Genomic DNA, 21,632 nt, shown 5'->3' on the forward strand with positions numbered 1-21,632 from the left:
TGCCATTGCCGCCGTAATCCCTCTTGCGTCGAGCCAAGGAGGCACTGATGTCACTACGTCTACTCTATTGCGGACTTGGACGCTGTTTGATACCTCTCCGCCGGCCAGCGTGGGTACGATCCAAGTCACCAAAAGGCTAGACACGACTACTCATACCAGCACCTCGAGAACCACCACGACAAGCCCCATCCGATTCACAACATTCGTTCCAGTATATGTTCAAAAGACTGTCTTCGTTACAAGCACCTATCGCGCAACGTAGGTCCGGATGCCTCGTGGCGGACTGTCATACTGACTCGGTTCCAGCACCGACGTTGTCACTAGAACTGTGACGAGCACACAGTATGATGTGACAAACAGCACTTCAACCTCGTACATCAATGTCACCGCAATTGTAACCTCCACACTGTTTACAGAAAGTGTTGTCACCGTGCCCACACCGAGTGGCTTTGTCCCGGTAGAAGAGTCTTCTGGGGACGAAAATTACAATGGAACCATCAAGCGACGCGATGCAGAACCCGACGAAGATGTTCTGTTACCCCGACAGGCTGTCGTCGCCGCAACGTCCGATTCCTCCTACATCTCCCTCATTTCCATTGTCACTCGACTGGCTCCCCAAACAACTTTTACTGTGATCGTGACTTCAACGAAAACAAGTACCCAGCGACCGCCGGCGACGATAACTCAGACTACGACCACCACGGTAACCAGCACTGTGGGCGTTCCTGACGCTCCAGTGAGCTCTGTAAGTCCTCAGAAACTTCTCCCTACATATATGTCCTCTGGCAAATTCCACTTTCGCCAGAAAAAAAGTAATTGAGACATCACTGATCATCCATAGACCCTGCTGGTGACAGTCCCTACCACGGTGAATCAGACACACACCATCACGGTCCCGGTGGAAATGACGGTGGTGACCCTCACAAACACCCAGACCAACTACACCGCAACCCGAAGCACGTACCTCGCCTGCGCGACGGACAATCTCCTGGGCCCCCGCATCCAGGACGGCACGTACATCAGCAACGTCGTGGACAACACGCGGGCCAACGTCGGGATCGGAACCAACGCGACCTCGAGCTACGAGTGCTGCACCCTCTGCCAGGACGTCGACGGCCTGTGCGACCTTGCCTACTACGACACGCAGGCCAGCGCGGGCAACTGCATGCTGTACAGGGCCAATGCGCCGAAGAAGGGAGGCGGCGCCGCCACCTGTGCCCACGCGCAGGCCGGGTTCTATAACACCAACAAGAAGACCACGAACAGGTGGGTCGTCATGAACGGGCGGTGCGGGCAGCTGGTGCATGGGAAACCAACCGAGACGGCTTCGACGACTGCGGCTGTGGTCACTTAGGGATCGGTATGCTGCACGCTCTGATTGCCAATGTGCGTAATGCAGCTCAAAATGGATGGTGCACTGGATGAGGTTAGGAAGCGGCAGCGTAGCATCGAGGGATCACGAGGATGGAAAGAGGTTAAAAAGCGAAATGGCTATGGCTTCCCCCTTCTCCTCTTCTTCTATTACTAGATCGAGAATTTTGTGTTGCTTGGTTGCAATAGAAGTCCCGCCATACAGGCCCCTTGGACTTTCTTGACTGAGCAGGGCCACATATACACTTCAAATAGTGCACGTTTTTCCACTTCTTCCCAGGTAGATCGAGCTTCGTGCCTTCAGATGAGCCCCAACTTTGTCTCTTCTAGTTTCCCGTCTTCAGACCAGCTCCTTGTCGATCACACAGACCGCCTTCCCCTTGACCTTGCCGGCTTCCAAGAGCTCAAACATCCGGGGCACCTCCGCGAGGCCGTCGAAGATCTGCGTCTCGGCCACGACGCTATGCCGGGCGACGGCCTGGAGCATCTCGTCGGCGACGCCCTTGCCGCCATGCATGGTGCCCTTGATGGTGATGTCGCGCAGCACGATCTCCTGGAACGGCACGGTGACCTCGGGTGGCTGGGCGGCCTGGACGACGGTGCCGTGCGACTTGGTGATGGCCGCGGACAGCGCCGCCGCGGACGGGTGGTCGCTCACGTTGACGGTGGCGTCAACGCCCCTGCCGCCCGGGGTCAGGGCGCGGACCTGCGCGGCGACCGTGTCCTTGCCCTCGCGCGCGTCGAGGACGTGGTCGGCGCCGTACTTCTTCGCGATCTCGATCCCTTCGTCCCGCGCCTCGACCGCAATCACGTTCATTCCGCTCGCCTTGGCGAACTGCACGCCAAAGTGGCCCAGCCCGCCGCCGGCGCCCACAATCGCGACCCAGTCGCCCGCCCCGAGGCCGCTGACCTTCAGCCCGCGGTAGACAGTGACGCCGGCGCACGCCAGCGGGGCGGCGGTCAGGAGGCTCACGCCTTCGGGCACCTTGCAGCTCATCCGGGCGTCGACGACGTGGTACTCGGCGAACGCGCCGTCGGTCATGACGCCCGTGGCGCCGTCGGTGTCAAAGCAGTACTGTTTCCAGTCCCGGTCAGCCGGGGCCAGGCAGTTGTCGCAGTGGCCGCAGCCGTGGAACGTGATGCCGGACATGACCCGGTCTCCCGGCTGGAATTCCTCGACCGACGCCCCCGCGGCGACCACGACGCCCGTGCCCTCGTGCGATAGGGTCATGGGCAGGCCGTGCTTGAGCGGCATGAAGCCCGCCTGCACCATGAGGTCCGTGTGGCACAGACTGGCCACGGCGGTCCGGAGGAGGAGATCGTAGGGCCCCAGGTCGGAGGGCGTTGGGGCCTTGGTTTTCTGGACGACGGGCGCGGCCTTGAATTCGACGAGTTGGGCCGCCAGCATTTCGCTCGGGACCTGGGCTGTGGTGGCCGACATGGTGAGATGTTTGTGCAGGAGGTCGCTGATGAGACCAGCCCCTAGATCTGACTTTGCTCTGCTCCTTCTACCCTGGTAAACCGAAGATGATCTAGGATATCGAAGGAAGAACGCGGGGTCAAGTTGCAGTCTATACGAAGGAGCTGGATCCAGTCGAATGTTCCCAGGCGGATGACTTGTACCCCTCGCGGACGAGGAGCGATCGAGTTGTAATGCCTCGTTCAACCCCACTTGAACAACACATCGCACCGGCTTATCGTCCAATGTGTGGACAGAGGCGGCCGTGTGATGCACGCAGGGAGCGGCGAATGGGGAACGGTGGGAATAGATGCCATTGACACCCAATATCCGATGGGAATGAAGCAGATTCTTCTTTTCCAACGAACTAAGAAGTTTGCAGCGTGCGTGGCGGGGGGTAACCAATCATGTACCAAACTATACGGCCTTCCGTCCCGCTGCCAAAGAGCCAGGTCGACTGCCTTGTATACATTTCTAACGCAGTATACTTGATATTACGGACTCCCGGCTGGGAACCAAAGGCACACAGAGGGACAAGATGGATTCACGCCCTACTTGGTGACCACTCCGTTGACAGGCGCAACAGGGCGCCCTGTCCGGAACAGACTCCGGATATTCTCAAAACACTCCCTCTCGGATTTCATGAAGGCGACATCCGTGAGACCCCCCATGTGTGGCTGGACGACTACCTTGTCGCTAGCCAGGAAGTATGGATTGACGTTGGGTTCGTTGCAAAACACATCGAGGCCAGCGCGCGTTACCTTACCTGATTCCAGAGCCTGGATCAACGCTTCCTCGTCCACGATCGCGCCGCGCGCAGTGTTGACGAAGAATGCACCCGGCCTCATAGCGGCAAATTCGGCATAAGAGATGAGATTCGTAGTCGAGTCATTGAGCGGGCAGGAGATGGAGATGATGTCGGAGTCGCCGAGGAGCAAGTGCAAGGACGAGCAATACTCGGCGTTATGCTCCTTTTCCACCTCCGGAGGGAGGCGGTTACGGTTGTAGTACTTGACTCTGAGATTGAAGACCGAGGCTTTCTTCGCGGTATACTGGAATGGAAAGATGCGCTGTCAGCAATTGACGGCCACAACGCGATGCTCAACAGTGCTGCCCACCTTTCCAATTGCTCCCATGCCCACGATGCCCAGAGTCAGCCCTGTTGGATCTCGACTGGGAACCAGGCCTTGCTTCCAGTTGCCCGTCCTGGCACTCTTTTCGCACCGAGTAGTATCCCTCAAGACCGCGAGGGTCAAGAAAATGGCCATGTCTGCCGTCGCTTCCGCGACGGCGTCTCGGGTGTTGCAGAACCAGACACTGTTGCGCGTCATCCAGTCGACGTCAAACTCGTTGAAGCCGGCGGAAGCGGAGGTGATGATCTTGCAGTGAGGCAACAGGCTGCCTAGAAGATCCTCGTCGAATGGCTCGTACGGGATCGTGCCCATCCGAATGATAAAGGCATCGACGGGACGGGAGCCCGCTATAAATTTCGGGAGAAGATCCTGGGTTTCCTGGCGGTTTGTTGCTGGGAGGATCTGGGAGCAGTTAGGGGCTGGGCCAGGCGAAGTCTCTCGTTAGGGTTGGACTACCTCAAAGTCGAACTCTCGCTTAAAATCTTCCAGAAATTCATCGCCAACGTATTTCGGATCCCCTAACGCTACCACAAGAGGCTTGGTTGAGTTGGGACTGTTGGCCATATCAAAACTAGAGATGCTGGTCTCCCGCGTGCCCGGCTTTGGCTCACTGAATGCTTTCTAAACCTGCTATTGTTTCCGTTGTTGTAGAGGTGAGGTGTCGGCCCTACGTTTCCCATTGCGAATGCAGCAAACGATGTAGCCCATCTCCGATAACGGCTGTCTTCTACCACTTCGGCCTTCTCCGGGAGCGCCGTAGTAATAGCTCTGGGGATATCTCCATGCTTCAGGAGCTGCAGAACCTCCATACGCCTACTCAAGCAAATCCTCTGCGCGGACATCATGTCAAAGTCGAGATCGAGCAGACAGCTTCAAATCGTCGTCGATAGACATTTCCGCATTCGTGAGGGCTCTCGGACCGCCACTGCCCTCCATGAGGACATTGACAGGTTTCTGGCTTGGTGGCAGCGTCCTCCATTTCCAGCTTTGGATCAGCTTGCGATCCACATCAACACCCTCCATGATATCGACAATCCACTTTCCGATGTTGGGAAGATACTTGAAGGCATGGCCGCTCCCGCCTGTGGCAACCAGGACTGAGTCTTGACCAGGCAAATTGTCAATCACATAGTGGTTGTCGAAGGAGTCTGTGTACCAACACAGTCGAGTCAATTGAATATCAATCTCTTCGTCAACCAGTTCTGGTAGAAACTCTCCGATAAAATCCTTGAGGACTGTCAGCGCTTGCTTGGGGATTTGTGTAATCTGCTCCTCGGCCGTGTATCTCGTGATGGGCACGCTGCGCTCGTTGCCATCTGGCTGGATCTTCGGATTGGTATACTTCGTGCCTCGATACCCAATTTTCATGTACCCTCTGTCGTCCCGGGGAAACCCATAGAGGCCACCAATGGCTCCATCTCGCATTTTATACGACCAAGACGGAAACCTCTCTGGGGCGAACCGTTCGAAAAGTGGTGATTTGGGTGGGATCTTCAGCATCACCACAGACCCCGCCGTGGTTTCGCAGATGCCGTCGAGCTCCCGGATCAGTGAGGGTGTCCAGCCGCCGCACGCCATGATGACCTTCGATGCAGGGTGCTTTTGGCCGTCCTTCATTCTAACTCCAATAACCCTTCCTCGATCGTCGTAGCAGAATGCTTCAAAGCGGCCAGAGTCAGCATGCAGAATGAAGCGAACACCCATTTGCTGTGTCTTGTGTAGGGCAAATCGACAAGCTTTATCTGCAATCGCGATGCCACCGGTCGTGTCTAGGACGCCCAGGTAGCCTTTGCCTTTTGGTTTGAGTCGAAAAGGATCGATCGCAGATCCAAAGCCTCTGTCATTGGCAATTTTCACATGACGGCTATCGGTAGTGATGAGTTGTGTATTGTTGAAGCCAGCCCGCTCCATGTTTCTGATGGTCGCCTTCTCGAATTCAGGAAGCTCGTCGCTGTCAGTCAGCGAGAGATGACAGTTGTTGATGAAGACCTTGTCCCCTCTAGTCATGCCCTCAGGCACGCAAGAACCGGTGCTGATCTCTTTGTTCCATTCCTTCCAGCACCCGATGGCTTCGCCAGAGAGGTCCTGGTACTCTGTCTGCTCGCCATACGCGGACCGGATAATCTTGTTCATATCGGCAGAGGCAGAATCAGAGCCCGAAATGTAGTCATACTTTGTGGTTTCATAGGGCTGTGCGTCAAAGACAGTGACTCTGGTGTAGCCTCTCTCAGCCAGATGGAGAGCCGAACTCAGGCCGAATACGCCTGCGCCAACAATGACGATGCGGTCTGTCTTGGTTACTGGTCGAGCCATCCTCTGCGGCTGCGCTGGGGCTGGGATATGTGATCAAGAGTCAAAATATGGCAAGGAATTGTTGTGCGTCTGAGATCTCGAGGCTCGAACACCAATGCCGTTGCCGGCATTGGTGTTTAGTTGCCCACTGCTGTTGCGTCAGAATTTCGGACAAATGCGCTGCCGGCCGCTTAGCGAGTTGACCAAGAGACCGTCAAACACGTTAAGAGACAAATGCTGGTGGCGAGATCAATGTGGGAGATTGCGTATAGAGAACCACACATCATATTTGCCCTCAGGTAGCAGATCAGCATATTCAACCACGATAGTAGGTGTACATTGAACGAAGCTCATTTCCCTTTGATCAAAACACCAGCAGCTTTTCCGCCAACGGGTCGCTCCAGAATGTCCTATTACAAGATTCAGGGTATCGCAAAGACAAGTCATTCACCTCCCCAAGTCCCAAGGGTCGCACAGCGCTGCCATAGTCACCCATCAGGTATGTAGTCACAAAGACAGAAATGTACTCTGCTGCTAGGAATAACAACGCAAAGAGGCTCCATTTACCAAAGCCAGCCAAAATTTGATAACTCTGCATCAACGCTCTGGTAGAAAGGGATATTCTCCTGCGCAGACGTATTCCGCGCCTCAGACGCCACGATAGATAAAACAGGGGATAAGCCAACAGAAGGACCAAGTAACACACGTTCAACGAGCCAATCCACATGATATTTTGGCCGACCCACCCATTCCAGATCGAGGTTGCCAGTCCAGTGAGAAAAGCCCAGAAACAGATGTGGAAGGGAAGGGTGAAGAAAAGGCCAGTTCCACATTCTTCGATCACGAGGGTTTCGACACCAAGCTCAAGAGCTCTTCTTGATGCAGTCTTCCAACCCAGCAAACCACTGGGTTCAAATCCTTTGGTCGTCTCAGAAGATGGAAGACTTTCCTCATTCGAATTCCATTCCAGGTGCCGAACTGAGCGTCTGTCGAATTGGACTGCCACTTGGTGTTGAGGAGTATGATGATGAGTGAGAAGGTTTGGGTGAGGAACGAGCCCAATGCCAGCGTTCCATTGACAATGTCAAGGTACGAGCAAGCGTTCGTATGCAACCGTCGGAAGTAGAGGAAAGAGGTGAGGGAGGCTTGAACCCAGCCAACTAGAAGCAGGAAAATGCTGCCCGTCCATTTCTGGTCGTATTTCTGTTTCTTAGACTCGACATCGCGCGGAGCAATATAGTAGAGGGGTATAGTCCTGTTTTTGCTTGCTGACTCTGTAGGATCCTCGAGTGATGCCCAAACACCACAACATGCCGAGAGACGATACTGCCACGTTGCGCCTGGCCGTCTGCAATATAGGAGCTTGACGACTCGGCATATAAACAGAGCGAGGACGCTAACGGGCGCGACGGCAAATCCGAGCAGCATGCAAACTGCCAGCCGCGTGGACGGGATTCTGCAGAGAGACATATGGTGGCCGAATAGGCTGACTGAGGCTATATGAATGCTCAAGGTTTTGATGACAATGTCAGAGACGGCACGCAGATTCTTGGAGTCATTGAAGGAGAGGTGACAGCTTTCAGAGTCTGCCATTGCGTGGTGTAAGGCTGTCCGTTGTTTAACTACGGCAAATATCAAAGGAGATAGCGGTCATGGGCTAGATTGAAGGCACGACATGGCAGAAGAGAAGACGAGTTGCTGCAGGATAGGAGAAGTCTATATTGCAACTACCGGGATGAAATTGCTGGAGAAAGGAGGCAAAGAGGCGTCAATCGAAGGGATATTGACAGCCTCAGAAACGAGGTCCAGCCACCGTGATAGCAATACGAGGTACCTGCGTAAGGTGTCCTGGGTGTGCATCTTCCTAGGACGAGTGGTGTCTGTAGATCACCTGGAACCTGACACTTTGGTGGGCCTACTAGCCAAAGTCGTTGCCTAACAGCCCCTAAGTTGGCGAGGCTGGTGAGGCTCACTAGGCTCACTCTAGGCGGCACGACGCATCCATGTGGCTGCCCCAGGCCCCTGGAACTAGAAATCCGCCTCGCTAATTCGTTCGTTACGCCGAAATCCTCTCTTGGCGTGTTTGGAGCTTATGTTCCCGCATCTTCCTCAGCCGCCTCCCATCAGAGGAAACCATCGATATCACCAGGCAATAAAGAGCAACAAACTCGTTTCCCCCGAAGAAAATGTGATTGGGAGCCCGGCAGTCTCTACTCCAAAAGAAAAAATGGTGTTCAAAAAGGAGGACAAGTTCCCCGAGTTCGAAAACCCAAGAGCATTCGACAAGGAAGACTGTCTGTCGTGCAGGATACTAGGTATGCTGTCTAAGAGATTTCATCCCCCATGTCACTCCCGAGAGCTGACTGTTTCTTGTCCAGGCTCAACCGCGTTCGTGGCCCTAGGTGGCTACACTTACTTCTCGGGCATGCAACAACTGCGCGCACAGCAGAAAGCCATCGAACTCAGCAGATCCAAGTACAAATACGGCTCACGTCAACTGGGCATCCTCTCATTGTCCGCAACACTGGTGGGCCTGGGAGTCTATCGCATGTTTATCTAGGCCCGACTATCGTGACGGTCGGGGAATGCCGTGCTATACCATCATGGGGCAACCGGCGACGGAGCTGGTCTGTACGTGTACCAAATCAAAGGATTTCAGGAGTCAATCTGCATTAGGGGCAGCATGTCACAACCCCGTCAAAGGTACTCTGTATCTGTCTGTCTAGAATGCTCAACCCGAGCCAATACATGAATGTACTCTAATGCAACTAAACTTCGCCATGCTGATGGTCATGTCCTCATAAGAATATACCTTCCCATGCATTAGGGAGAAAAGATCTTGATCATGGCGCTGAACACATAAACCGAGTCGGGTAAGCCAAAGGTCATGAGATCCGTCCCCTCTTGCTGCTTTCGAATCCATCCCTCGGTCCAATGTTGGAAATGTCAAAGAAATCGGGTATCTGGAATTTTCGCTTCGTACCAGCGGTGAAGGTAAGTTCTCGTGTCGATGATCGGGTTCCGTGTCTCTGGTTGCCGGTCCTATGAGGTGTGCGATTGCCTCGGCTGTTGACAAAAGTTGCTCGACTCGTGTTGCCTGATGTTGATGAGGACGCCTGAGCTTCTGAAGGTGCACTGTTGTCCTCATCGGTCTGCATGTCGTCAAGCGCTGTCGAGGAATGGTTTTCACTGAAGTAGAACATGGGAGTCGTCGTCGTCTGCTCCTGAGGCGGAGGACTTAGGCGTTCATCGGTTTGCGTACCAGACTCTGCTCTTGAAGGTGCAGACTGAGCTGCTGCTGGAGTTGCCACCGGTTGCTCGCCTGTTGGAGTGCTGCCTCGCTGTCTTTGCCCCGTTTCGCTTCTTTCATCGTCGCTTTCGATCTGATGATGATGGGTGGACCCTTCGTATCTTTCCGTCGCCCACTGCCTCACTCTCCAGCCCTCGCCATCTTGTAGACCGAGATTCTCTTTATCCAGAAAGCTCAACAAGTCCTCAAGAGCATCTTGGTACCCGGCTTGGCGGCTGGCGTTCTGGTCTGTGACTGCCGACTTGTACAGGTTTGTGACGGAGAGGGCGGCGGTTCGAAAGGCTTGGAGGAGTTGTTCGGGAGGTGCAGGTCGAGTCGAGGGTAATGAGGTGTTGAGAGACCTCATCGAGTCCATGATGAAGACTCGAGGAGGCTCTGGAGGTCGATGAGGTGATTTAGTAGCGGTGCCTCGTGCCGATGTCAAAAGGTCTTGATTACGAGACGACCGAGGGAGGGGTTTGTTTTGATGGCGAGCCTCAAGACAAAAGATTGCTCCTGCCGGTAGAACAGAAGAAGAATGACAAAGAAGTGGAGTAAGCCTTGCTCAGAGGAAGCCCTCGTCCGTTTACACAAGGAGACAAGCAGCTGCGAGGAGATGTAGTTGTGGTTGGGCAGCTGGCGGAATGAAACAAGGCCGAAGACAGCAAATGTGAAGTGTCAGTCCCCGTGACCATGTCGCTCGGTGGATGTGTTAATCCGTCCACGAAAAAAACCAAATCACGTGGCTTAGTAAACACGGCATGTAAGCCGAATCATAGACGTGTTGGGGCCAATCAGAGGCTATCGCAGCGCGTTTGCGAGGAAGGCCAGGGACGTTCATTCTTCTCTCCACACCCTCCCTCCCATATCTTTTTGCCCTCGTTAACATCTCTGCTTGACAACTCTACTTCTGCCTGCACGACACGTTGCCATTGTGCCTTTGCTCTGCTTCGCGCCAGTCTATTATCCTTCCTGTTCCAGCCATCAGAAGTCGCGTCTGAACTATTTACATTTACGGAACGAGAACTATACCCTCCGCCGCGGCCGTGGAGGCCCTCACCCCTCAACTCCCTCCACCATGGCGCCCTCAAAGTCACAACAGCCCGACTCAGAGACCTCCTCTGTCGCGGATACTCCAATGACCGATGGTCCTGAGTATATACGCCCTCACAGACCTTCATTTGGTCACCTCAATCGCCCCGTAGACGATACGCCCGACTACACCGACTCCGACACAAACCCAAACACAACCGCCTCGAGCGTGGCTGGAGATACCCCTCAAGCCGATGGCCGCAAGAAGCGTTCAGAAGCATTTCAGCTACGGAAAAGCATCCTGGGAAAGAAGCATGGCCAATTGGACGAGTCAAAAGAAGATGATACCTTGCGGAGATTCAGGTACTTGCTGGGCCTGACTGACCTCTTCCGCCACTTCATCGATGCCAGTCCAAACCCCAAGATCAGAGAAGTTCTGCAACAGATCGATCAGGAAAATGCTGAAGAGGAGGCAAAGGCCAGAAAGGTCGTGTCCCGCAAAGGGGGTGCCGCAGGTGCAAACAAGCGAAAGACCGAACAGGAAGAGGATGCTGAACTCCTTAGGGATGAGAAGCGTGGCACAGCTTCCCAGACTGTCTTTCGAGAGTCGCCGGCCTTCATAAAGGGTGGTGAGATGCGCGACTATCAGGTTGCAGGTCTCAATTGGCTCATTTCTCTTCACGAGAACGGTATTAGCGGTATCCTCGCTGATGAGATGGGTCTTGGTAAGACACTGCAGACAATCTCCTTCCTCGGGTATTTGCGACACATCTGTGGCATAAAAGGTCCGCATCTCATCACCGTCCCCAAATCCACCTTGGATAATTGGCATCGGGAATTCAAGAAATGGACTCCAGATGTCGATGTGTTGGTCTTGCAAGGCGCAAAGGATGACCGTCATGCCTTAATCAATGAACGACTAATTGACGAGAAATTCGATGTGTGCATTACGAGCTACGAGATGATTCTCCGAGAAAAGTCTCACCTGAAGAAATTTGCCTGGGAATACATCATTGTCGACGAAGCCCATCGAATCAAGAACGAAGAATCCTCGCTTGCACAGATTATCCGCATGTTCAGTTCGCGAAACAGACTGCTCATCACCGGTACTCCGCTTCAGAACAACCTTCACGAACTTTGGGCTCTGCTCAATTTCTTGCTTCCTGACGTGTTTGGCGACTCTGAAGCATTTGATTCTTGGTTCTCTAGCCAGAATGAAGACCAAGACACAGTAGTTCAACAGCTACATCGAGTTCTCAGACCGTTCCTGCTTCGGAGAGTGAAGAGCGACGTTGAGAAGAGCCTGCTGCCAAAGAAGGAGATGAATCTTTATGTCGGCATGTCCGAGATGCAGGTCAAATGGTACAAAAAGATTCTGGAGAAGGACATCGACGCTGTCAACGGTGCAGGAGGCAAGCGAGAATCAAAGACGAGGCTTTTGAATATTGTGATGCAGCTCCGAAAATGCTGCAATCATCCCTATCTATTCGAAGGTGCGGAGCCGGGTCCTCCCTACACCACCGATGAGCATCTCGTCTACAACTCTGGCAAGATGATCATTCTTGACAAGATCCTCAAGCGAATGAAGGAAGAGGGAAGCCGAGTCTTGATATTCTCTCAGATGAGCAGAGTGCTAGACATTCTCGAAGACTATTGCGTTTTCCGAGGTCATCAATATTGTCGCATTGACGGCGGAACTGCCCACGAGGATCGAATCGCGGCCATTGATGAGTACAACAAACCAGGATCGGAGAAGTTCGTCTTTCTTCTGACCACCCGAGCAGGGGGTTTGGGCATCAATTTGACTTCAGCCAACATTGTTATCCTTTATGACAGCGATTGGAATCCTCAAGCAGATCTGCAGGCAATGGATCGAGCACACCGAATTGGCCAGACTAAGCAAGTCGTGGTATTCCGATTCGTCACAGAGAACGCCATTGAAGAAAAGGTCCTAGAGAGAGCTGCTCAAAAGTTGCGTCTGGACCAGCTTGTCATCCAACAAGGGCGGGCACAACAGCAAGTCAAGCAGGCGGCCTCAAAAGATGAGTTATTGACCATGATTCAACATGGCGCGGAGAAAGTATTTGAAACAAAGGGGTCAACAGGAGAACTTGACGACATCGATGAGATTCTGCGACGTGGCGAGGCTCGAACTGCAGAGCTCAGTGCGAAATATGAGAAACTCGGGATCGACGACCTCCAGAAATTTTCCTCCGAGAATGCCTACGAGTGGAACGGTGAAGATTTCACGAACCGCCGAAAAGACATTAGCTTGCACTGGATCAATCCAAGCAAGCGTGAGCGGAAAGAACAATCTTACTCTATGGACAAGTATTACAAACAGGCATTGTCGACAGGTGGGCGACCTGCAGACACCAAACCCAAGATTCCGCGAGCGCCAAAACAGGTCGCTGTGCACGACTGGCAATTTTTCCCTCCGGGCCTGCAAGAATTGCAGGAAAAGGAGACGGCGTTTTATCATAAAGAAATCGGCTTCAAGGTACCCCTCACGGATGGGACTGACGAAGATCTGAGCGACCGAGAAGCAGATCAGCGACTAGCTCAGAATGAGATTGATAACGCGGAGCCGCTGACTGAAGAAGAGAAACAACGAAAAGCGGAGATGCAGGAGCATGGGTTCGGCAACTGGAATCGGCGTGACTTCCAACAATTCATCAATGGTTCTGCCAAATTCGGCAGGACCAACTATGAAGGAATTGCGACCGAAGTCGACAGCAAGGAACCAGATGAGATTGAAAAATATGCAAAGGTCTTCTGGAAGAGATACACGGAGATTGCCGAGTTCGACAAATATATCAAAAACATCGAGGCCGGGGAGGAGAAGCTGCGGAAGACCGAACGACAGCGGAAGATGCTACGGAAGAAGATGGAGATGTATCGAGTCCCGCTACAACAGCTGAAGATCAACTATACGGTATCCACCACCAACAAGAAGGTCTATACGGAGGAGGAAGACCGCTTCCTGTTGGTCATGCTTGACAAATACGGCGTCGACGGAGAAGGGCTGTACGAGAGAATCCGTGATGAGATCCGAGAATCACCGCTGTTCCGGTTCGATTGGTTCTTCCTCAGTAGAACGCCCGTGGAAATTGGTCGACGATGCACCACTTTGCTCAACACCGTGTCCAGAGAGTTTGGAGAAACCGAAGAGAAGCTCACCAATGGCCACGGTCCCGGGAAAGGGAGAGTTCGTGATGACGAAGACGAGGAGGACGACAGCGAAGCAGCGCCTGTGAAGAAGAAGGCGAAGAATGGTATTGTGGTATGTACGCGATGAATACTCCTTGCTCACCTCCGACTAACAGCTTTTATAGAACAAACAAGTCAAGGCAGTCAAATCTGGCCGTGGTAGCAAAGCGACTTCTCCTGCGACCTCTCGAGCACAGAGTGTCTCGTCTACGACGGCACCAGCCAACCGATCGAAGGGGAAGAAGAAATGAAGGGCAAATCGCCAGTATTATTAGACTACTCTGATGAGCTTTACAATTTCTGTGGTTATGACGGCACGTTTTATCAGGATGCTACTACGGGGTTATCGGCCACCTGATGGGAAACACTGCATCACAGGCCTCTATTATGCAAGGAGTGTTGATAGAGTGACGGGATCAAAACATTGGCTGGTTGTTTGTCAAGTTATGCAACGGCGAGATCGGGACGGATGGCTTCGTGTGTTGTTACGATTCCGGCACGAACACTGCGCGTTTTTCGGCATCAACCCTGCATATGGTGGGAATGAGCGTGTGTCTTTGAGGATCCTGGAGCTGGGCGAATCCGAGGCAGAGCACACGGGGTGCACCATGCGTGGGTACGTGTAGATTATCCCTGGCAGGAAACAAAGGAAATCGGGCAGATACCAAGATAAGGCCTGGAGAATAAAAACATTAAATTGACAATTTACGAAGGTTCCTCCCGTGTCTTTGCTCATGGTTGGATATGCGACAAGGCAGGGCGGGTGGGAAGCATGCGACTCTTACGTTATGGTCAAGGGGATAACGAGATACGAAGCAGGCCGCCGTTTGCGAACGGAATGGAGCCGGGTATGTAGGGAGGGACGTATATGTATATCTCTCAGCATTGGAACGAGGAATTCCACTCTGCCACCTTTTCCCGCCCTCCTTTGTACCCTTTCTGCCCTTTCTGACCTTGTCTGACCTTCCACACGTCTTCGATTACAGAAAGTGGACAAAGCCATCCTGAAACCTCCTCGCACTGGTTCCAGTCCACAACAGGGTCCCGGAATCAATTACTCTTGCGAGAAGCCTCTGCTCCGACGACAAACCGGCAACACCAAAAAAAAAGAAGAGGATGTCTCCCATCACCTTGAAAACCCTCTCGGCGCTGCGCGTGTTGATCGGGGCGTCGTGCCTGCTCGTACCCCGCCACGCGGGCATGCTGTTCGGCATCCCCCTCGCGCCGGGCCCGGAGGGCGTGCTCCTCGGCCGCATGACCGGGGTCAGGGACATCGTGCTCGGCGCGTACCTGTGGAAGACGGTCCGGGGGTGGGAGGAGGTGGCGAAAGGAGACGCCGGCGCGGATGGGAGTCGTGCGCCGCTGCTCTTCAACAACAAGGCCTCGTCCGGCGTCAATACCACTGCCCCCACTATCAAGAAGGGCGCAAGCACAGCGCCAGCACTACCGAGAGACATTTCACCCCAGTCCCCGGTCCTTCCCACGGGGCTGGAGCACGGCCGCGGCCTCGGAGGCGGCGACGGATACGCCAGCCTCGCCAGCCTCCAGCTGGCCGAGCGAGAATCGGCCCTCCGCGCGGCGGTGTGGCTCGGCCTGGTCGTCGACACCATCGACGCCGGCAGCGTCATCGTCGGCTCGCTCCAAGGCAGCCCGCTGTCCGACCTCGCCAAGGTGACCGTCGGCGCCGGCGCCGTGGTCTTTGCGCTGATTGCGGGCCAGCATCTCGTCGCGCACAGGCGAGACTGAATAAAAGACAGGAAACCTGAAGGAGAGGGTGGGAGGTCCTGTTGTATTTAGTATAAGAGCGCGAAGGAGGCGGGAGGACATGGTTCTTGATGGATGTCAAATTGGGGTTGGTAATGAACTATTCTGCCTGCATAGTAAATCAGAAAAACCGGGCTCCTTACACAAAGAAAAAGGGCGGTGGAAATGGTATGCTGGATCTCGCCACGTATACCCCGTTTCTCATGGTTGCGTTCTCCCGGCGCTTCTTTTCCTGCACCACCCTCGTCTCCTAATTTACGAGGATAGCCTGGGAATAGGGATTTTGGGCCACCTTGTCGTTGCTCTTGCCCTCGGGGTCGCCTCTGCTCATCCGTCCTCGGCTGGTTCGGTAGACGCCTCGGCTGGCATCCACGATAGGGTTGATCCACAGCTTCTCACTTCCCTTTGCGGCCGCGCCGGCAGCCCGAGTCGTCATGCCCAGGCCGGTTGGGTGGTAATTGATATAGATGCCCTCCCAGCCCTGATGCTCTGGCAGGGCAAAGATTTCATGCATGATACCGATGTGCTTGTGCTTGGACACGGTGTCGTTCCACCAATTCCAGGCCTCACGATGAATCGGTGATAGTGCAAACCTGTGAATGTCCTCCACCGAGCGCCAGTACGAAATGGTGGCGAGTTCGTTGCCTGTGGACCGTTCGCCGCCATTGATCCAAGTCGACATACCCATGACTGAAGAGAGTTAGCGGAGAAGATGCGTGGGAAGGGAAAGCAAGCGACTTACAACCACTTTCTTCTCGAGTGTCTTCTAATTGCACAAGCATGTCCCGAAACCGATCGGCAACTTCCTTATAGCCTGGAACATAAGACGGTCAGAGGAGGTTGATTTGAAGTAAAAAAAGTCGATCCTTACCATCAGCAAACATGCCCAGGGGCGAATTGCTCCTTGCTCCTAGAATCATGACGGCACGTGGGCCATTCTCGCCGGGGTTGCCATGGACCACCTCTGTCTCTTCTTCGGAAGGATATCCCACGCTCCATTTGCCATCAATGACGCCCTCGGCCCAGATGTTCTTTTTCAGGCCAAAGTGCATCAAGAACGCATCGACAATGTTCCATCCCAAGATGAGCAGGACAGGGAAAGCGGCATAAGATCGAGGAAAGATGAACGAGAGAAGAATCTGAAGGGCACCGCCCATGAGGAGCCATGTTGTTACGGTGAAGTTGTCCTTGAGAAGCTAAAAGGATTGGGACGGATTAGTTCCACCACACGGTGAAACAGACGACTTCGTCTAGAAATCTACTTACAGCAATGTCAGAACCGGAAAAGGGGCCGAAGCCGGTCTTCTTGCCAGATCCAATATTTCCTGCAATGGAGTACTGCGATCGGGGCTTCTGGCTGGAAGCTGGAAATAGTGTTTTGATACCCATGTTGGGGTCGAGTGTCGTTCAATGGCTGTCACAGTGAAAAATGTCTTGAGAGTTCTGGTCAGGTTGACACAAGCTTGCTGAGTATAGAAGGGAAGGGGGCAGTCATCGTTTATAAAGGGCTCAGATAACCAGCATACTCTCCTTGGTCTTTCCGTCGGTCAATGCGCGTCGCTTCGTATGGCAACGGGATTGGGGCTAGCGAACGCTGAGGGTAAGAAACGGCTGCTAGGCTGCTCGCTAGGTGAGATATGGTGGCCTAAACTCTGGTGCATCGTATCCACTGCAGCCAAACAGGTTGCACACTTAGTCAGAGGAGAATCCGTTCTATCTCAAAGGCACCTGTATATGTGGCTGGCTGCGTGGAGCTGAAGAACCCGCAAGGCTTTCGGTGTCGCTTGGGCGGATAGGAAGGTTTCCTTCTAAGCGCAACTTCGTGGGTCGCTATTCCTTGGACGTGAGCAACTGGAGCATGACTGTGACAGAACGAAGTAGTCTGAAGCCTGGAGCCACGCCTAACAGCCTGCGCGCACGGATTCTGTGAAGCTGGAGTCTGGGCCGTGTGTTCACAAAACCTTTGTCAAGCAAAATATTCAACTAGACCGCTCTCTTCCTCGCAAATAAGAAACCGAGCGTCTGTTCGGTGCGATGTGAGAGCCAATCAAGCACATTGGCATGGGCTGCAGGGCTGAAGTAATGGCTGCTGGATGCCGGATGCTGACGCCACGATGGCAACAACGTCCCATTCCATGCTAGTATAAGCAGCGAAGTCAGGGTCCCAGTTCAGCTCGCTTCGAGGAGATGTCGTAGGTAGAGCAAATGGCCAGTCCAGACGTGGTACATACCTCGATAGGCTTGGTTAGCTTGTTCATTAGACTGCCGTAACACTTGCCTGATTTGCACTATGATGCGGGAAACGAGTTGTGGGAGACACACAGACGAGTGTGCTGCGCACTGACTCCTGTCTGGAATGGGTGCTTCGATCAATCCCTCTGCACGCGACGCAGAGTAGATGGGAAACAGCTACGTTATCGAGGGGCCTCAGTTGTAGAATAGGTCAGTTTGTTGTCTGCCGTAGTATTCGTTAAAGTGGCAAGGGATCTGGCTGCGCAGGCGAGATCAATCAGCGAGATGCCCGCCATACACCGGGCTGTTGGTTGAACATCCTTCCTCCCAATATGAGCGTCACCATTGACGCGCTCTACATCTTTGATGATCACAAGTAGGCTGTCTCTGTGTCCGCCATAGCAACCCGGACTGCTAACCCTATGCAAGCAACTGCGTCCTCGAACACATTTATTCAGGTCGCCCGCCGTCTGCGCAGACCCTCATCACCAGCTTGACTGCGCGACCTGGCCCTCGTCCATCCATCCTTCAGCTCTCAGACCTTGCCCCTCCAACCACCGCGTACTCGATTTCCCCTTCAGCCTTCCAGCTGATTGCAGTGTCTGGCAAAGATGCCCAGTCGCTGGCCATCCTCGATTTCCTTCATCGAGTCCTCGATGTCTTTGAGGATTTTCTCGGGAGCCCCCTCCTAACCACAAAGATTGAGGACAACTATGAAATTGTGGCGCAATTACTGGGTGAAATGTGTGATGGGGGCATAATATGCAACACCGAACCCAATGCGCTGAGAGAGTCGGTAGAGGTTTCTTCGGTGCTGGGCAAGTTGTTCACCCACGTCGGACTGCCTGGGTACACTTTGGACCAAGTCTCGCAACCATACGCGGTGCTAATCTTTTGCAGGACTTCGCCCGCTCTCGGACCGTCGAGCAACTTCTCCTCCAGCCTGCGTGGAACTGCTTCGCCCCCTGTAGGACCGGCAATCCCATGGCGGAAGTCCAATGTCCGGCACACCTCTAACGAGCTCTATGTCGATATCATTGAGAATCTGTCTGTCATCCTCGCTCCTTCAGGGCGTCCCATATCCGCACGCTCACACGGCTCGATTGCCTTCACAGCCAAAATATCTGGTGTGCCCGATTTGCTTCTGGTATTGACTGCGCCCGGAGGCACCAGCAGTGCCAAAACTTCGGGAATCACCCGCACTATGCAACTCCCTGTCTTCCATCCCTGCGTCCGGTTAGTCAGATGGAAAGAGCACCCGGGGGAGCTGTCATTTGTCCCTCCAGACGGCCGTTTCATGCTTGCAGGTTACGAGACTGACCTGATGCCGTCTTCCCTCGACACGGATCAGCCTCCTAGCAAGAGTGACAGAATATTCCTTCCAGCCACAGTAGATCTGCGAGGTGGACTTGGTAGTTCCGGTTCCGAGTTTGAAGCCAAATTGACGTTGAACAATAACTTTCCTGGGGTCTCTTCAGCGACCAAACCAAGCGCCTCGCGGACAAGCTCAGGCCCGATCTCTTCTCTGTCCTTCGGCGGTGCCAGCAGTGGTAGTTCCAGTGCCCCCACATTGGAAGCCGTGATGGTCACGATACCTTTTCCTTCCGACGTGCGGAGCGTCACCGAATTGAAGGCCTCGAGGGGGGAAGCCACATTCAATGCATTTGACAGAGTCGTCGAATGGAAAGTCCCCACCAAGGATGGCGCATCGATCAACGGAACAGCGACATTGACGGGCACAGTGGCGGGTGCCTTCAACGTGCAAAATGACATGGATGAAGAGACCCAAGCGGCCGAAATCGGGAAACAGAACACCATGGCAGGGTATTACCAGGAAGATGTGGTCGCCAATCAGGGCACAACATCCGAGCCATCAGGAAATGGTAACTCCAAAAGGACACAAGCAACCAAGGCGCTGATGCCAAGATCGATCTCGGTCTCATTCAGTGTCAAGGGATGGCTCCCGAGCGGGATCAAGGTCGACAGCCTAGTGGTCGACGTGAAGAAATCCAAGGGATTGGGCGACGGCGTCCGGCCGTACAAAGGCGTCAAGTACCTTACTGTGAGCAGGCAGGGTGTTGAGAGAAGGGTGGAATGAATGAGACATGATGTACAGGATTAATGAAACGTCAAAGTAAGCTGAATTACAGATGCCTTGCAACGATTTTGCTATTGTCGTCGAGCATGAACCCTTGAGACTTGGGGCCACGCCGACAAAAGGCAGCTCAGAAATATCTGTCGACAACAAGACACTCGTTAGGAAGCTCCATGTTTTTGTTTCCCCCTTGCCATGCACCGTCCGTAACCTGCCCTACCATACCATATCATGCCCATCTGTCTGTCTGTCTGTCCGTCCATGCCATGCATGCCATGCTTGTTATGTCCGGTGACCCTCGCTCGCCAGCGACCATGCAATGTGTAATGCCAATGTGTAATGCCAATGTCAATACCCATTTTTTGCCCCTGGTCACCAGTTTCCCTTCCCCGATCCCCAGCTCCAAGTTGAAAACTCATCAACCCGGGAGGGGAGCATGGAAAGCAACAACAAAATCTCCAGAACGCCACGCCTGAATAGAGCAGTGAAATAAAGACAATAAAAGAAAAAATGTAGTGTCTCATCAATCATCGTCCCAGTGGTCGTTAAGTGTGTTGGTCGTCGTTATCATCATCCGGATGTTTTTCTCCGGAAAGGGAACAAGAATCGCGCCTCGATTTGTGTGTGTGAAAACTCCGGCTAGCCCAATTCGTAGAGAGACAGAGAGAAGTGCGATGAAGTGCGACGATGGTAACTAACGATGTGATGATGTGATGCTTGTTGAGAAGAAAAGGTCATGAGAAGAAATCGAAGAAGGAAGAGACGGAGATGCTGAGAGGTCATGAGCGTAGCCAGTCCTGTCCTCACCCCCAGCCTATGATGTGGTGACGATCATGTTACTGCTGGAGGTGGTGATGGTGGTGATGCATGCCCATGCCGGTGATCTTCTTCCATCCCTTCTTGACGCTGCGGTTGAATTGGTCCGCGCCGGACTCGCTGCCGTGCGAGCTCGCGCTGGTGGCCGAGAGGGAGCTGGCTTCGCTCGGCCTCCGCCTCATCATCATGGCGTTGGCGCTGGTGCTGCCGTTGTTGTTGTTGTTATTGCCGACGTGGCCGACATTGCCGGCCCCGCCCCTGCCGACGTGGTACACGGGGGCGGCGTCGCGCTCCCACCGCAGCTGCTGCTCGAGTTCCTCGTCGAAGCTGAAGATGGCGCGCTCGGAGCTGGGGAACACGTTGCCCGCCCCGCCGCGGCCGGAGGTGAAGGTCTTCCTGGAGCTGGAGGCCGACGAGGTCGTCGACGACGCCAGGGAGCCGAGCCGTGACGATGACGTGCGTCCGCCGGTGCTGGCGTCGCTACCCCATGCGGAGGCGCTGCTCGACGAGGATCTCACGGCGTTGCCGAAGCCGCCCCGCCCCGTCGAGATGAAGTGTGTGTTGTTGGTGACTGAGGGGTGTGGTTCGACGATCGAGTAGGATCTTGACGACATCTTTGGAGAGTTGGTGTTGGTGTGGTTGTGTTGTGACTTGTCAAACAGAATTGTCAAATTTGACTGAATGAGTTCTTCTTATTTGTTTCGAGGATGAATGTTCTCGATTGTGATGATGTATTGACCTGGTATGTGCTGCGTCGAGACTCCCCTGTGTGGTGTTGGGTCAGGAGTATTTATGATTGGTGCACGCGTGAGGATGTTGTGCGGACTAGAGCCAGGAATGGATTCGATTGGATTCTGTCGAGCTGTCAGGTGACAGTGGTAAGTCAGTAGTTCGTGTTGTTGTTGTCGGTGGCTGGTTTGAGGTATTTTCCGCACGGTC

The 21,632-nt window shown here is 53.9% G+C and overlaps 11 protein-coding genes across 11 annotated transcripts; 4 read left to right on the forward strand and 7 right to left on the reverse strand.

Annotated features, from left to right (window-relative positions):
- Positions 1-1,493: 1,493 nt before the first annotated feature.
- PV07_07471 (uncharacterized protein) lies at positions 1,494-2,992 on the reverse strand. Its single transcript, XM_016394560.1, has one exon. It carries the CDS (start codon positions 2,810-2,812, stop codon positions 1,712-1,714), a length of 1,101 nt encoding a protein of 366 aa, XP_016247979.1. The 5' UTR covers positions 2,813-2,992; the 3' UTR covers positions 1,494-1,711.
- Positions 2,993-3,381: 389 nt separating this feature from the next.
- On the reverse strand, positions 3,382-4,527 carry PV07_07472 (uncharacterized protein; the record flags this gene model as incomplete). Its single annotated transcript, XM_016394561.1, has 3 exons — positions 3,382-3,882; positions 3,949-4,365; positions 4,420-4,527. The coding sequence occupies 3 exons, from the start codon at positions 4,525-4,527 to the stop codon at positions 3,382-3,384; spliced, it is 1,026 nt and encodes a 341-aa protein (XP_016247980.1).
- Positions 4,528-4,809: 282 nt separating this feature from the next.
- On the reverse strand, positions 4,810-6,276 carry PV07_07473 (uncharacterized protein; the record flags this gene model as incomplete). The annotated part of the gene is made up of 1 exon (XM_016394562.1): positions 4,810-6,276. One exon carries the CDS (start codon positions 6,274-6,276, stop codon positions 4,810-4,812), a length of 1,467 nt encoding a protein of 488 aa, XP_016247981.1.
- An 819-nt stretch (positions 6,277-7,095) lies between these two features.
- PV07_07474 (uncharacterized protein) lies at positions 7,096-7,879 on the reverse strand (the record flags this gene model as incomplete). The annotated part of the gene is made up of 1 exon (XM_016394563.1): positions 7,096-7,879. Exon 1 carries the CDS (start codon positions 7,846-7,848, stop codon positions 7,096-7,098), a length of 753 nt encoding a protein of 250 aa, XP_016247982.1. The 5' UTR covers positions 7,849-7,879.
- Positions 7,880-8,407: 528 nt separating this feature from the next.
- Positions 8,408-9,049, forward strand: PV07_07475 (uncharacterized protein). Its single transcript, XM_016394564.1, has 2 exons — positions 8,408-8,570; positions 8,634-9,049. The coding sequence occupies exons 1-2, from the start codon at positions 8,483-8,485 to the stop codon at positions 8,813-8,815; spliced, it is 270 nt and encodes an 89-aa protein (XP_016247983.1). The 5' UTR covers positions 8,408-8,482; the 3' UTR covers positions 8,816-9,049.
- PV07_07476 (uncharacterized protein) lies at positions 8,909-10,205 on the reverse strand. Its single transcript, XM_016394565.1, has one exon. The coding sequence runs from the start codon at positions 9,918-9,920 to the stop codon at positions 9,141-9,143; it is 780 nt and encodes a 259-aa protein (XP_016247984.1). The 5' UTR covers positions 9,921-10,205; the 3' UTR covers positions 8,909-9,140.
- Positions 10,206-10,404: 199 nt separating this feature from the next.
- On the forward strand, positions 10,405-14,608 carry PV07_07477 (uncharacterized protein). Its single transcript, XM_016394566.1, has 2 exons — positions 10,405-13,859; positions 13,912-14,608. The coding sequence occupies exons 1-2, from the start codon at positions 10,623-10,625 to the stop codon at positions 14,035-14,037; spliced, it is 3,363 nt and encodes a 1,120-aa protein (XP_016247985.1). The 5' UTR covers positions 10,405-10,622; the 3' UTR covers positions 14,038-14,608.
- A 101-nt stretch (positions 14,609-14,709) lies between these two features.
- Positions 14,710-15,532, forward strand: PV07_07478 (uncharacterized protein; the record flags this gene model as incomplete). The annotated part of the gene is made up of 1 exon (XM_016394567.1): positions 14,710-15,532. The coding sequence occupies exon 1, from the start codon at positions 14,903-14,905 to the stop codon at positions 15,530-15,532; it is 630 nt and encodes a 209-aa protein (XP_016247986.1). The 5' UTR covers positions 14,710-14,902.
- Positions 15,533-15,615: 83 nt separating this feature from the next.
- On the reverse strand, positions 15,616-17,593 carry PV07_07479 (uncharacterized protein). Its single transcript, XM_016394568.1, has 4 exons — positions 16,817-17,593; positions 16,422-16,746; positions 16,293-16,364; positions 15,616-16,240 (listed from the first exon to the last, which is right to left on the reverse strand). Exons 1-4 carry the CDS (start codon positions 16,937-16,939, stop codon positions 15,801-15,803), a joined length of 960 nt encoding a protein of 319 aa, XP_016247987.1. The 5' UTR covers positions 16,940-17,593; the 3' UTR covers positions 15,616-15,800.
- A 425-nt stretch (positions 17,594-18,018) lies between these two features.
- On the forward strand, positions 18,019-20,038 carry PV07_07480 (uncharacterized protein). The gene is made up of 3 exons (XM_016394569.1): positions 18,019-18,158; positions 18,212-18,631; positions 18,683-20,038. The coding sequence occupies exons 1-3, from the start codon at positions 18,115-18,117 to the stop codon at positions 19,878-19,880; spliced, it is 1,662 nt and encodes a 553-aa protein (XP_016247988.1). The 5' UTR covers positions 18,019-18,114; the 3' UTR covers positions 19,881-20,038.
- Positions 20,039-20,713: 675 nt separating this feature from the next.
- On the reverse strand, positions 20,714-21,307 carry PV07_07481 (uncharacterized protein; the record flags this gene model as incomplete). The annotated part of the gene is made up of 1 exon (XM_016394570.1): positions 20,714-21,307. One exon carries the CDS (start codon positions 21,305-21,307, stop codon positions 20,714-20,716), a length of 594 nt encoding a protein of 197 aa, XP_016247989.1.
- Positions 21,308-21,632: the final 325 nt, after the last annotated feature.

This window comes from Cladophialophora immunda (genome assembly GCF_000835495.1).
Source record: "Cladophialophora immunda strain CBS 83496 unplaced genomic scaffold supercont1.4, whole genome shotgun sequence".
Lineage (NCBI taxonomy): Eukaryota > Fungi > Ascomycota > Eurotiomycetes > Chaetothyriales > Herpotrichiellaceae > Cladophialophora > Cladophialophora immunda.